Source organism: Barbatula barbatula (assembly GCF_947034865.1).
Source record: "Barbatula barbatula genome assembly, chromosome: 11".
Taxonomy (NCBI): Eukaryota; Metazoa; Chordata; class Actinopteri; order Cypriniformes; family Nemacheilidae; genus Barbatula; species Barbatula barbatula.
Window position 1 is genome coordinate 19,500,465 of NC_136774.1, and position 11,726 is coordinate 19,512,190.

General features: G+C 36.9%; 2 protein-coding genes across 2 annotated transcripts; one reads left to right on the forward strand and one right to left on the reverse strand.

Annotated features, from left to right (window-relative positions):
- The first annotated feature begins 412 nt into the window (after positions 1-412).
- Positions 413-5,670, forward strand: LOC306900480 (biotin-dependent 3-methylcrotonyl-coenzyme A carboxylase beta1 subunit). Its single transcript, XM_079467513.1, has 13 exons — positions 413-745; positions 973-1,275; positions 1,377-1,573; positions 1,841-2,019; positions 2,102-2,182; positions 2,347-2,525; positions 2,857-3,049; positions 3,134-3,225; positions 4,291-4,447; positions 4,693-4,815; positions 4,921-5,045; positions 5,134-5,215; positions 5,397-5,670. Exons 1-13 carry the CDS (start codon positions 726-728, stop codon positions 5,481-5,483), a joined length of 1,818 nt encoding a protein of 605 aa, XP_079323639.1. The 5' UTR covers positions 413-725; the 3' UTR covers positions 5,484-5,670.
- LOC306900481 (retinal Mueller cells isomerohydrolase) lies at positions 5,671-11,358 on the reverse strand. The gene is made up of 14 exons (XM_079467514.1): positions 11,281-11,358; positions 10,923-11,005; positions 8,917-9,067; positions 8,578-8,685; positions 8,351-8,492; positions 8,119-8,266; positions 7,960-8,041; positions 7,452-7,584; positions 7,213-7,352; positions 6,845-6,974; positions 6,648-6,762; positions 6,271-6,365; positions 6,070-6,181; positions 5,671-5,995 (listed from the first exon to the last, which is right to left on the reverse strand). The coding sequence occupies exons 1-14, from the start codon at positions 11,289-11,291 to the stop codon at positions 5,847-5,849; spliced, it is 1,599 nt and encodes a 532-aa protein (XP_079323640.1). The 5' UTR covers positions 11,292-11,358; the 3' UTR covers positions 5,671-5,846.
- Positions 11,359-11,726: the final 368 nt, after the last annotated feature.

Genomic DNA, 11,726 nt, shown 5'->3' on the forward strand with positions numbered 1-11,726 from the left:
TGACGATTTTATAAAAAACACAACTGGTCCCAAATGTAAACAGTAGTAATAAAAAGGCCAAATAGTGGGTTATGGTAATGCTGAACATGCCTATAGAAATGGATTCATTCTGAAAAACCCTAAAATAAGTCAAATACATTTGATTACATGGAATCTATGCATTTTACATTTACTTTAAAGTGTGTTTTAATATGGTTGTAATAATATGTCATTCAGGAGGTGACAATTAAATAATTTGATCATTTCGCACATTTTTCACACATTTTACAGAACCACAACTCAAAGTAATAGATACATTTGATATGTCATATATACATGAGAGTTGCATTTACTGTGATACAAATAAAAACACCCACAGCTAATTGAACCTTGAAAAAGTGAAAGAAAATAGCCCTTTTTTGCGGGTATATGCTGCTCTCTAGTGGACCTTGTCTCATTTGGCGTCTAAGAATTGCGATTGTCTCGCGAGATTTGTACACTGCTGCTCATTCCCGTTTCCACACCACTATATGCTGGTTGTGATTGTATGCATTTTTAAGTCTCATTATGGTAGCATCATCCCCTTGATATCTACATTGTATTGTTTTTTTTCTTTACCATATACCGTTGATGAAAAACTCGCAAATTGACGTCCCCACGGGAGGCCATTGCGCATGCGCGAGAATTGAGCAGTTCCATAGACGCAATTCAACAATCTATGCAATCTATCCACGTTTTGTTTCGTAATGTACTACTGTATGTTAAGGTAAGACCATCTCCTGTGTGATTAAATAACATTATGTTACTTTACGGCTCCACACCGTTCAGTCTAAAGCTATGTGTCGATTCTAGGGTAACCGCAATGATACATTACGACCTTTGACACACTAAGAGATGAATTAAGTCAACATGTCATTCGTGTCTTCGTGTTAATCGTTAAGTGTCAACGTAACTTGGTAAAGTTACACATACCGTGCTTTTTTTTTAAACCAGGTCTTCTAACAACAACGGGAAAAACTTAATACGACTTGTTAAAGCATCAGTCTGTCAAAAACCACCGTCATGTGAAACGTCATCAAAGCTGTGCACTGTGTGCACACATTCACCTGTTTCAAGCAATCTGCCACGACCCCTAACACACAGGACTCATCACACAACATCATATCGCTACGTGAGCTCCACTGTGCGCAGAAAACCTATGCCAAGTGCCTTTCCTGTTATAGATGGAAGATTTCAGCCAGTTCACAAACACGTATATGAAGCAAATCTCAGGAACAGCCTGATATGTCAGCAAAAGTAAGTCTGATACAACACTGCAGTCGTGCATTATAAGATTATCATATCATAAAAACACAGAGCCGTGGAATGTTATTAATAAAGTTGTCATATTGCATCAGGTACCTCGAACACAAGCAGAAGGTATTAAAGGGGGGTGGCGAAAACGCCATTGCTCGTCATACGCAGAGGAATCGAAAGGTCCTGGTAAGAGACAGACTGCGGATGCTGCTGGACGATGAAAATTATTTAGAGCTTTCTCCTTTCGCAGGAGTCGGTCTGCCCTATGGCGATATCCCATCAGCAGGCTGTCTCACAGGTACACGGTTACTTCTGTTAGCAAAAATGAGAAACACAGATTTGATGGCCGAAAGTCCTATGTGTTTTCTGGGATTTGTGCTTTATTTAGGATGCAGAGATTATGTTAGTTTCTTAAAGCTCATTCATGGTGTATTAACATTCATTCCAGAAGGAAATGGTTTATAAAGAAATAACTACACACCTTTGAGTGAGAATGTAAATACCATACATTCTATGCATTTAACTTTAGGTCTGTGTGCTCTCAATAACCGCTTTGTTCTCACAGGAATCGGTCAGATTAATGGACTATGGTGTGTGTTCATTGCAAATGATGCTACCGTGAAGGGAGGCACAGCATATCCTATCACCGTTAAAAAGCAACTCAGGGCTCAAGACGTGGCCATGCAGAATCGTCTCCCCTGTGTTTACTTGGTTGACAGCGGTGGGGCATTTCTACCTCTTCAGGTACTCCCATATCTCGTAATCGCACATTCAGAAATTCTCATTAAGATGTTTTGATTTTTGAGCGATTGCATCTGGTCAACAGTCAGAGATTTTTCCTGATAAAAACCAAGGAGGCCGGACTTTTTACAATGAAGCAGTTATGTCAGCAATGAAGATTCCACAGGTACCACGACTATACACATGCCGTTCTTAAGTGCCTCTCAAAAGTTCTTTTTTAAATATTGAATCAAATGTAAGTGACTAGTGAGTTTTATTTTAAACGTGCACACATTTCCGATTCAAAGCTTTAGTCCATAAAAATGAATACTATGTCGTAATAACCTGTAGGTGGCAGTAGTGTGTGGGTCATGCACTGCTGGTGGTGCATATGTTCCCACTATGGCTGAGGAGGCGGTGATTGTCCATAGGATAGGAACAATATTTTTGGGTGGTCCACCCCTGGTAAAAGCTGCGACTGGGGAGGAAGTTTCTCCAGAAGATCTAGGAGGAGCCAGACTTCATTCAGAGTATGCTGTTTCCAGTAGCACTTTATTTTTCTGTTCTGTTCTACATGTAAATTACAAACAAACGTATTTATTTTATTATACATAAATATTTTCTAGATACTGCAAGGTGTAGTAAATGTAAACCTATGACCCCAACTGTACATTTATTACATAGTTATTCCAAGCCACTCCCAAGAATAATATTGAACAACTGTGGTGCATGTCCCACAAAACGTAGAAGTAGTATATAGGTACCATGTCAACAGACATAGGTTGATGGTTGTACTTAGCAGATGAAAACATTGTTTCTGTTTTTATATATAATGTTTCATCTCTATATCTAATTCCTCAGAGTGAGCGGCTGTGTGGACCATTTTGCCACAGTTGAGAGTGAAGCATATGAGTACACCCGAAACATCATATCCACCTTAAACTATGAGCTTCCAGAGGAGAGCATCATTCAGCCTGAGAAGCCTCTGTACAGCAGTGAGGATCTCCCGGGCCTTGCCCCCCGCAGTTACAATTACAGCATGGATGTCAGACTCGTAAGACATTTAGTCCCTGACCCACATAGTACATACCATGGCAATAGGCAGGTGTTCATTAATTAATTTTCGTTCTCTGTTTAGATTGTGAGTCGACTGACCGATGGAAGTCGCTTTCAGGAGTTCAAGGCGCGTTATGGTACAACCCTTGTCACAGGCTTTGCCAGAATTGAAGGGTGATGTATCAAGACTTAGGTTTTTAAATCTTTTCTTTTACTGAAAATGAGAAAAGTGTCAACCTTCAGAGAGAAGCTGTATATATAAAATATGCATGCTTTTAAGTCACATTGTAAAAGTAAAGAGCAAAAAAGATATTGAATGCAGGATTTGTATTCCCAAAGTACTGCTACCTGTCATTATTGATATAAAACACTTTCTGAACAAATTGAGATGATTTCCTACAGTTTACAGACAGTTTTGTACGATTTTAAATAAAACGGGTGCACTGTGAACAGTGGCTTGAAAAGTCTTTTTTTTGGGAAAGTTTTGAAAGTTTTTGGGTCACCCAAATCAATTGAGGTCCTGTTCAGAAAAGTGAATGGAACGACAGGTAAAACAATTGATCCTTTTAACCTGAAAATCAGATTTGTATGTCTGAACAATCGGAATTGTGTTGTCTAAACAAGGTCTGAAATGGAAAAGAAGTAATCTTTTTATTAACAAGAGTTCAGTTAGCTGTCTAAATATCTTTTATATAATCACACAAAAAGAGAGCTTATGGAAGCTGCTTTGTTGCTGTGGCAGCTGAACCCTCTTTCCTGAGTTTTTTGTTAATGTTATGTTTCAACTCTATGAAATATCTTTAATTCTGGGTTATAATTATAGGGTCAATATTGGTTTTGGTTAAACACAGGGTTTAGAGTGCACATAGCAAATGTTATTTTATTCTTAACTGTGTCTCTTTACATTTTTACTGTTCACTTTACTTAAAGGGACAGTTCATCCCCCCAAAAAAATGTTATCCCATTAACTCACCCTGAAGGTGTTCCCAATCTATTCTTAAAACATTAATTTGTTCTGACAGTTCTCGGCAACCATTGACTCCCATAGTAGTAAAAATGACAATGGTAGTCAAAAGTGCCCCAGAACTGTTTGCTGTCCTACATTCTTTAAAGTATCTTCTTTTGCGTTCATCAGAACAAAGTGTGAGTAAAAGAAGATCGTGTTTGGGTGAACTTTCCCTTTAACTGATCCTGACCATCAGATTTATAAGTGAATTTACTTTTTTTATTAATTTTCAGTCATCGGATTGGAATTGTGGCGAATAACGGGGAACTGACATATGAAGCTTCCCTGAAAGGCTGCCATTTTGTCCAGCTATGTGACCAGAGAGACATCCCTCTGATTTTCCTGCAGAACACATCGCCGGCGCCTTCACACACCTTTTCACGAGCCAAGGTCTATGACAAGACATCATTAAAGCATGTTAAATATAGATTTTCACTAATTGTGTTGAATACTTATAAAAAGTGACAAAACAAAGATCAGAGTGTTCCTTACGTGTAAATCCTATAAAGATTCTTCAAGTTCAAAGTTTTTTTAATAGATGTTTTTAATCCCCAAAATAGTGTTTTGTTGCTTGCTGTCTTTATTCCATCCCACATTATTCACACTAAAGCTTTCTTTTGTACTGTTTCTTATAGGCAGAGTCTAACACTAACAGACTGAAAGCTCAAGGCTCCATGATGTCTGCTGTGGCATGTGCTTCTGTTCCCAAAATGACTGTGGTAATTGGTGGATGTCACGGAAGTGACAGCTTCGCTATGGTCGGTTAGACACAACACCACAAATCTTTAATTCGGAAATAACATTTCTTGTTTGATTTATTGAATAGTTTATTACCCGAAAATTGTTTCTTTTTGGATGTTTAGTGCGGAAGGGCTTTTGATCCTAACTTCCTGTTCCTGTGGCCAAATGCAAGAGTGTCGATTTTGGCACCGGGCCACTCAGATGCATTGATGCAGACAGAAGAGGAAATTACTCAGATTAATGAGATGTAAGAGGCGACAATCTTACTAAAACAATGTAAGAGTAACTTTTATATGAAATGAACTAAGATTTTAATGAAGATTGTCGATGTAAAGGTTGGAGGAGGAGAGTTCAGCTTTCTTCTCCACTGGCAGACTGTGGGATGATGGAGTTATTCTACCTCAGGACACCAGACAGGTAAAAGAAAACCATTGAAAAACAATGCACTGTTTTATTCCTGTTGTGCGCTAAATGTTTTGTTTATAGCTTGTTGACATGAAATGTCGATTTATAGGTACACACAAAGCTATGGATGTTTCTTTAAATAGTTGCAGTACATATTGAGATTGAAATATTGAATTATTCCTCTGTTCACTAGGTTTTAGGCAAGTGTTTGAAAATTATTCAACAACAGGAGTATCAGTTGTCCAGAGAAAAGATGAGGACACCTTTTCTCCGACTGTAACTCCAGCACTTCATCAGCCTCAGTGGACTTTATAAACATGTTTAATGTGTTTTGTGAAATTAGTACTAAATTGTCTTTTTATTACATCGACTGTAATCATGAACGGTGCCAAATTATTACTTTCTATATGGTTAGATAACTTTTGTATATAGAATGTTTTAATAAATAATGTGAATAAATGAATGTTAAGAAATAAGGTAGCTGTTTTGTCATTTATTTGTAGAAGTTTAATTTGAAAAAAGAAACACAATATCAAAAGCTGTACATTGTTAGCATCTAGAGCTATATGCTGTAACTGGCCCATATAAAATGTTAAAATGTCATATAGGTCTTTTCATTTAAATGCAAAGCTTTTCTGGTTCATTATGGTTTGTACATGCCATGAAAGGTGACGGGTATGATGACATCAACCTCTGCACGAGCTATTTCTGTCAGATCAGCAGCATCAAGTATGAGGAGGAACGCCGGTCTCTGGACAACACCTGGCTTCACCACAATACTCAGAAGAACACCTGAGAACAGCAATATACATTTTATTTATGTAACAAGAATCAAAGTATCTTGTTTAGGAACAGATAAGGAATACCGTCATCTTCATCTTTGGCATCAGGGCTTTGCACAAACAGAGGTTCAGATGGATAGGCATCTGGCTCTTGCCATATCCACGTTTCTTTGCTTTTCACATTCAACTTGCAAATCTAGAATCCCAGGAAGACAATAATGGATAATCATGACGTCAAATAAATCTGATGTCAAAGATGTTAAAGATAAAAAAAATCACACTCACCTGGTCTGGAATGAAGTGGTTTAGTCCAAGTCCATAAGCAAAGGTGTAATTTTTCCCACAGCATTTTCTGTAGTTGATCTGCGGAAATTCGAAGGCTGGAGCCCAGAAACAAACCCAAAAGAATTAAAAAACTTTAAATCATATTTTGGTTTTTTTATTTATTTTTGTTTGAAGATAAGGATTAAATCAACAATCCATTGAAAAAAAGCAGCTAAGAAAAATGAAATGGATGAAACATTTTGAAGTTAAGGAAATCTTCCTCTAAACACGATGTGTAAATGCGACAGATATTTGTTTTCTTTAATAGTTTATAAAGAGAGTTTATTTAAAGAAGGCAGTTCAAGAAGTTGGGATTTGGAAAAACATTGAACATTTACCCTGACGTGGTGCAGAAAAAAGAACCTCAGGTTCGAGCCAAACCGTTCCATCACTGCACAATGCCGCAGTGGCTGTTGTATACGGTAAAGATACCATATTCTTCCCCTGCTCCTCCTACAAATCAAACAAATAAACAATAAATACAATCTGTCATTTGAATTGAGTCGATAAGAACTAGAAACATAACGTCTCTTACCTTGTGGAGGTCCAAAGGAAGCACGTATCTCCGCACTTCTGGCTGTGGCGCATTTAAAGCAGCCTTTTTGACTTCCTCCCAGTTTTGTTTTAGGTTTGCCAAATACAGATAATTATACACAAAATCATGCCTGTCAATCAAATAAAGTCGATCATAATTAAATAAATCACCCATTATATTCTTGAACCCTTAAAGGGACAGTTCACCCAAAAATAATAGAATTCTAATAATAGAAATCAAATAATACAATTTCATCTACTTTGAGTTCTGTTCGCTCATGTTGACTGTCAGATCAAATTTACAGTAATAATAATTGCTTTGTTTCTCTATTTACATATTGTGGCATCCAAACAATGAAGCAGTCTTACCCCTTCCAAGTGCAAAGGTCCACAACAACAAACCCATGATCCTCAAAGCAATTAATGTGATGGAACACATTGAAAGCAGATGTTCTGAATTTGTGCTCGATGTATCCTCCAGGATTTTTGGTGGCTAAATGAAACCACGTCTGGGAATGGAACCAATTAAAGGAACCAAAAAAATGTTTAAAAGCAATTTTTCTTCTTTTTATGCACTTTGAATCAAACATATAATAAAATAGACTTACACCCATTTGGTCGTTTGACTCAAAGCAGTCCATATAATTTGATCCTCTAAAGCTCCAAGATGTCAAAAACTTCAAAAGATTGATCTTCACTGGAGTCTCAATAAACACAAAGTAGTTGTCTGTCATGCCAAAGCTGCAGAAACAAAAAAATATGTATGAAGTAATGTAGAAAAAGAAATTTAAAATATATGTAATACTTTACAATTTGAATTCATTAATTTTTTTGTTGTATTTTTTATCATTTCTAAAAATATTATGTGAACAATCCAAGAAAATATTTTTTTCTGCTTTTGAAATCTTTTAACCAAAAACTTGGTTAATGTTATTTAATGCCAACATCATTATTTATGTAAGTTCTCTGTGCAAGAACTAAGTGAACTAAGGAAATAGCATGAAATAAAATATAGACGTATAGTTCATGTTAATGCATTTACTAATGTCAATGCCTCCTTGTAAAGTATTACAAAACATATTAAAACTTTGGTCATTTAAAAAAATTGCAGCAAACCTGTGGACATAAGATGGTTTTAATCTCTCACTGCATGGAATCTGCACTAAAACCTTTGACTTTTCAATCGGATCTGATTGATCTGAAAAATGAAACCATACTGCCATTAAAAACTTCTCATATCTCATTTGTTAATGCAAAACAAAACAGTAAACTAACCGTCCTGTGCCGGAGGAATCTTGACTATGCTGTAAGCCAATGACATGCTCTTCCCAAAACAGTTTCCAATGTTATAAAGGGTACCATCTTGTTCGATATGTGGGTGAGCAGTCACTCCGTTGACCGAGACATAATTGCAGAGGTCCACCTGTGGGCAAGCGGTGACAGTGAAGGGATTTTTTTGCAATGGATTTTAATAGGCTTAACTCTGGAAAACAAATCAAATCACAACCTTTTTAATTGTTTCCAATGTATCAGGATCAATTTTGGTTATGTAGTTGGTTTCAGTGCAGGCATAAAAATCTTCACCGATGGGATACACGTTGACAAGGCAGTTGTCTGTCACCTCAATGCCTTTAAAGTAAGTAAAAAACCTGAAAAGTAAACAGACTTAAACATTCACATAACTATTTCAATATGTAATTTGCTAAACAATTGACAGGAGAATACTTTACAAACCTAGAAAATATGTTTTTGCACGGATCTGGATAGGCAACGGTGCCAAACTCTGTGATCACAATTCTCTTCTCAGTCATGGCTCGCACATAAGCGTCAGTTCTGATAAACCTGAACATGCATGCAAGTATTCAAAGTTTTCATTATTATACAAACCATTCGGTATATGCTCAGGGCATATGACCACAACCACAAACATCTATTAGAAGATCAGTACAATGGAATCCAAAACATGACTCATTAACTCCAAATGAAAGATCCAAATAAAAAAATCCAGAATAAGATTACAAAACATTAGTCAATTATTCACGCATCATTGAATAATAAGACAGAGGACTTCACCTGCGATGATAGGTCACACGTCCATCCTTTAGGTCAAACTTGTGCATGAGAGCCTGTCCGTCAAAAAGGTGATGAAATGGTTCATCTCCGATCTCAAATAGGCCAGGACCCAGACGGAGAAGACTGCCGGTCAGCCATGTAGGGATTTTGCCTGGAGGGAAATCACTTTTACAGCTTCTATATTATAGATGCATCAACAGCTATAATAGAAACATGCTTATCCAATGAAAAACTATGGAATCAAATTTAAATATTGAGCAGGCCAACCACAAGTTTTCATATATTTACGGTAGGAAATTCACAAAATATCTTCATGGCACATGATCCTTACTTAATATCCTAATGATTTTTAGCATAAAAGAACAATCAATAATTTTGACCCACACAATGTACTTTTAGGCTTTTCTTAAAAATGTTCCTGTGCTACTTAAGACTGATTTTGTGATCCAAGGTCACATATGATTTTAAATGACAGTACTGAGAATGTGCATTGTGGAAATTGTTTAAGAATAATGCAAACAGACAGGGGAGGACATTGCGATACAAAGAGCCGTTTCAAAGAAACGGTATGAACAGCACGCCTCATGCGACACCCCTTTTCATCTCTCTCCACTGGCTACCAGTTGAAGCCAGTATCCGATTCAAGTCACTGATGTTTACCTACAGGACTATCACTGGATCTGCACCGACTATCACTGGATTCGCACCCTCCTACACTCCTACACCCCATGAAGAACCCTGCATTCAGTGAACCATCGGAGTCTTGTATTGCCTTCGCATAAGGGCATTAAATCGATTTCCCATTCATTGTCCTTCACAACTCCTTCCTGATGGAACATTCTTCCTAACGCGGTCCGTTCAACCACATCTCTCACAACCTTCAAAAAACTACTTAAAACACATCTCTTCTGTGAATACTTGACAGGCAAATGAAAGAGAAAAAAGGGGTACACTAACCCTCTCTCTTCTCTCAACAGGTAGTGGTCTGGCTTTTGTTGAAACTAGTAACTTTGTATTAGCACTTAATGTACTATTGCTCTTTTATGACTTATCGCTCATTGCGCGAACACACGTCGTGATTTTTTTTATTTTTATTTTTTATTGAAGAAAGTATCAAAACAGACAATAGAAATACAGTACATTTCTACTGGGAGGTACACTCAGTATTATAGGTATTATAGGTATACAGTATTTAATACTTTAAAGAGTGTGCTTGCAGAATTTTAATAGCTTTTTGTTTCTTCGAGGGCAACATTGTCTCAATGTAAAGCTTCACTTCATTTTCAAATGCAACAAAACACAGCTTTTTCCCTGAAAATTTGCATTTATGAATGTGGAATTTAGCCATTAAAATAAAAATAATAAAATAAGTGCGGGGTTGTTTATCTTTTGAGTTTACAATACCTAGTAGAACAATTTTCCACAGTAATGTAAAATTTTCCTCAACATTTCCAACAATGAAACAAAGTACATTTTGCCCAAAAAAAGATACATAAGGGCAGTGCCAAAATAAATGAACAGCTGTTTCTGACTTCTTTTTGGAAAAACTACAACTTAACACACGTCGTGATGGAGAAGGTAAGTTGGAAGAAAGCTCGTCTAACATTTTAGGCTAGAACATGCAATATATAGCCCATCGTATACACACTGATGCAGTCAAAACATTATCTGAAAACTAATGTTAATGGAAATGTTAAAGGATATAGGAAGGAATGAAGATGTATTTCTTCATTTTATCTAAAATTATTTACTTTATTAATAGTTACATTAATAACGCTACATGTAATTTGTGCTGGTTAATTATGAACAGTTATGCAATTGGGGAGGGGGCGGGGCTCCATTAGGGCTCCTCCCCTAACCGCATATGATCTCACCCCAAAGTTTTTGATCAAACTTGCGTGTGTGTTACAACTCACTGCAATACTGATCAAATATCACACAGCAGTTCAATTGAAAACATTCAAATGCATTGATGATATTATTGCAGGGTTCACAACTAAACAGACCTGAGACCTGTGCAGAAACGGGCTCTGCCAACTCCTCACATGTCTCAAAAAGTTTCTTATAGCCTCCAGCTGGGTGTTCCAGACTGAAATGGAAAACAGATGTCAAAATCTGTGTTTAATAGGCTGGGCTGCATTAAAATGACATCAACAAGTGGTCGGGCATTTTGAAGAAGCATTCTGGTAAGTCTGAAAAACTCTGAATAATAGGCTTAAGCATAACCTTAACAGAATTGGAAACATAGACAAAACCGATAACTAGATTGTTTGTAGAAAGTTCAACATTTGTGACTATTTACAACGACTGCTAACTATACAAAGGACCTAAAAATAAATTGCCTTGAAATGTTCCATTACTCACCGGCTCGCCATTCGGACTGCGTGTAGGAAATGAGTGAAAGAAAGTGTCTGCGTATCAACCACTATGGTTATGTTCTCAGGCAGAGCCACAGAATCCCAGCACTCCTCCTCAAACCAATCAGAATACTCTGGAACAAAACCCCCTTTGTGTCCACATTGAGAACATTTCCACAAATGTTTACTTTTCCGAGTCTCTAATAACCAAAAGGAGTACATACATGAACTAGAAAACACTGTTATTACTATTTATAATATCAAAACAAAAGAAGACAGAAGCCATGGTCTTTAACCCAACAATACCCAGCGTGAAAAGGCATTTCATTAATCACGTTTTCTTTGTTTGTCTCTGGATGACAGATTATTTGCATTCCAGGATCAGAGCCCCATATTATTCATAAATGGAGACTGACGTGATGCGAGTACTGATGAAGGTTCATTCTGCATTTT

What these genes read in the sequence shown, in the direction of transcription:
- LOC306900480 (XM_079467513.1), top strand. Translation starts at nt 726, where the DNA reads ATGTACTACTGTATGTTAAG. An exon ending in GGGCATTTCTACCTCTTCAG is followed by an intron (nt 2,020 to 2,101) that starts GTACTCCCATAT and finishes TCTGGTCAACAG; the next exon opens with TCAGAGATTTTTCCTGATAA. An exon ending in GAAGTGACAGCTTCGCTATG is followed by an intron (nt 4,816 to 4,920) that starts GTCGGTTAGACA and finishes TTGGATGTTTAG; the next exon opens with TGCGGAAGGGCTTTTGATCC.
- LOC306900481 (XM_079467514.1), bottom strand. An exon ending in CATTGGAAACAATTAAAAAG is followed by an intron (nt 8,267 to 8,350) that starts GTTGTGATTTGA and finishes GCTTGCCCACAG; the next exon opens with GTGGACCTCTGCAATTATGT. An exon ending in TTTTTCTGCACCACGTCAGG is followed by an intron (nt 6,366 to 6,647) that starts GTAAATGTTCAA and finishes TCTGGGCTCCAG; the next exon opens with CCTTCGAATTTCCGCAGATC.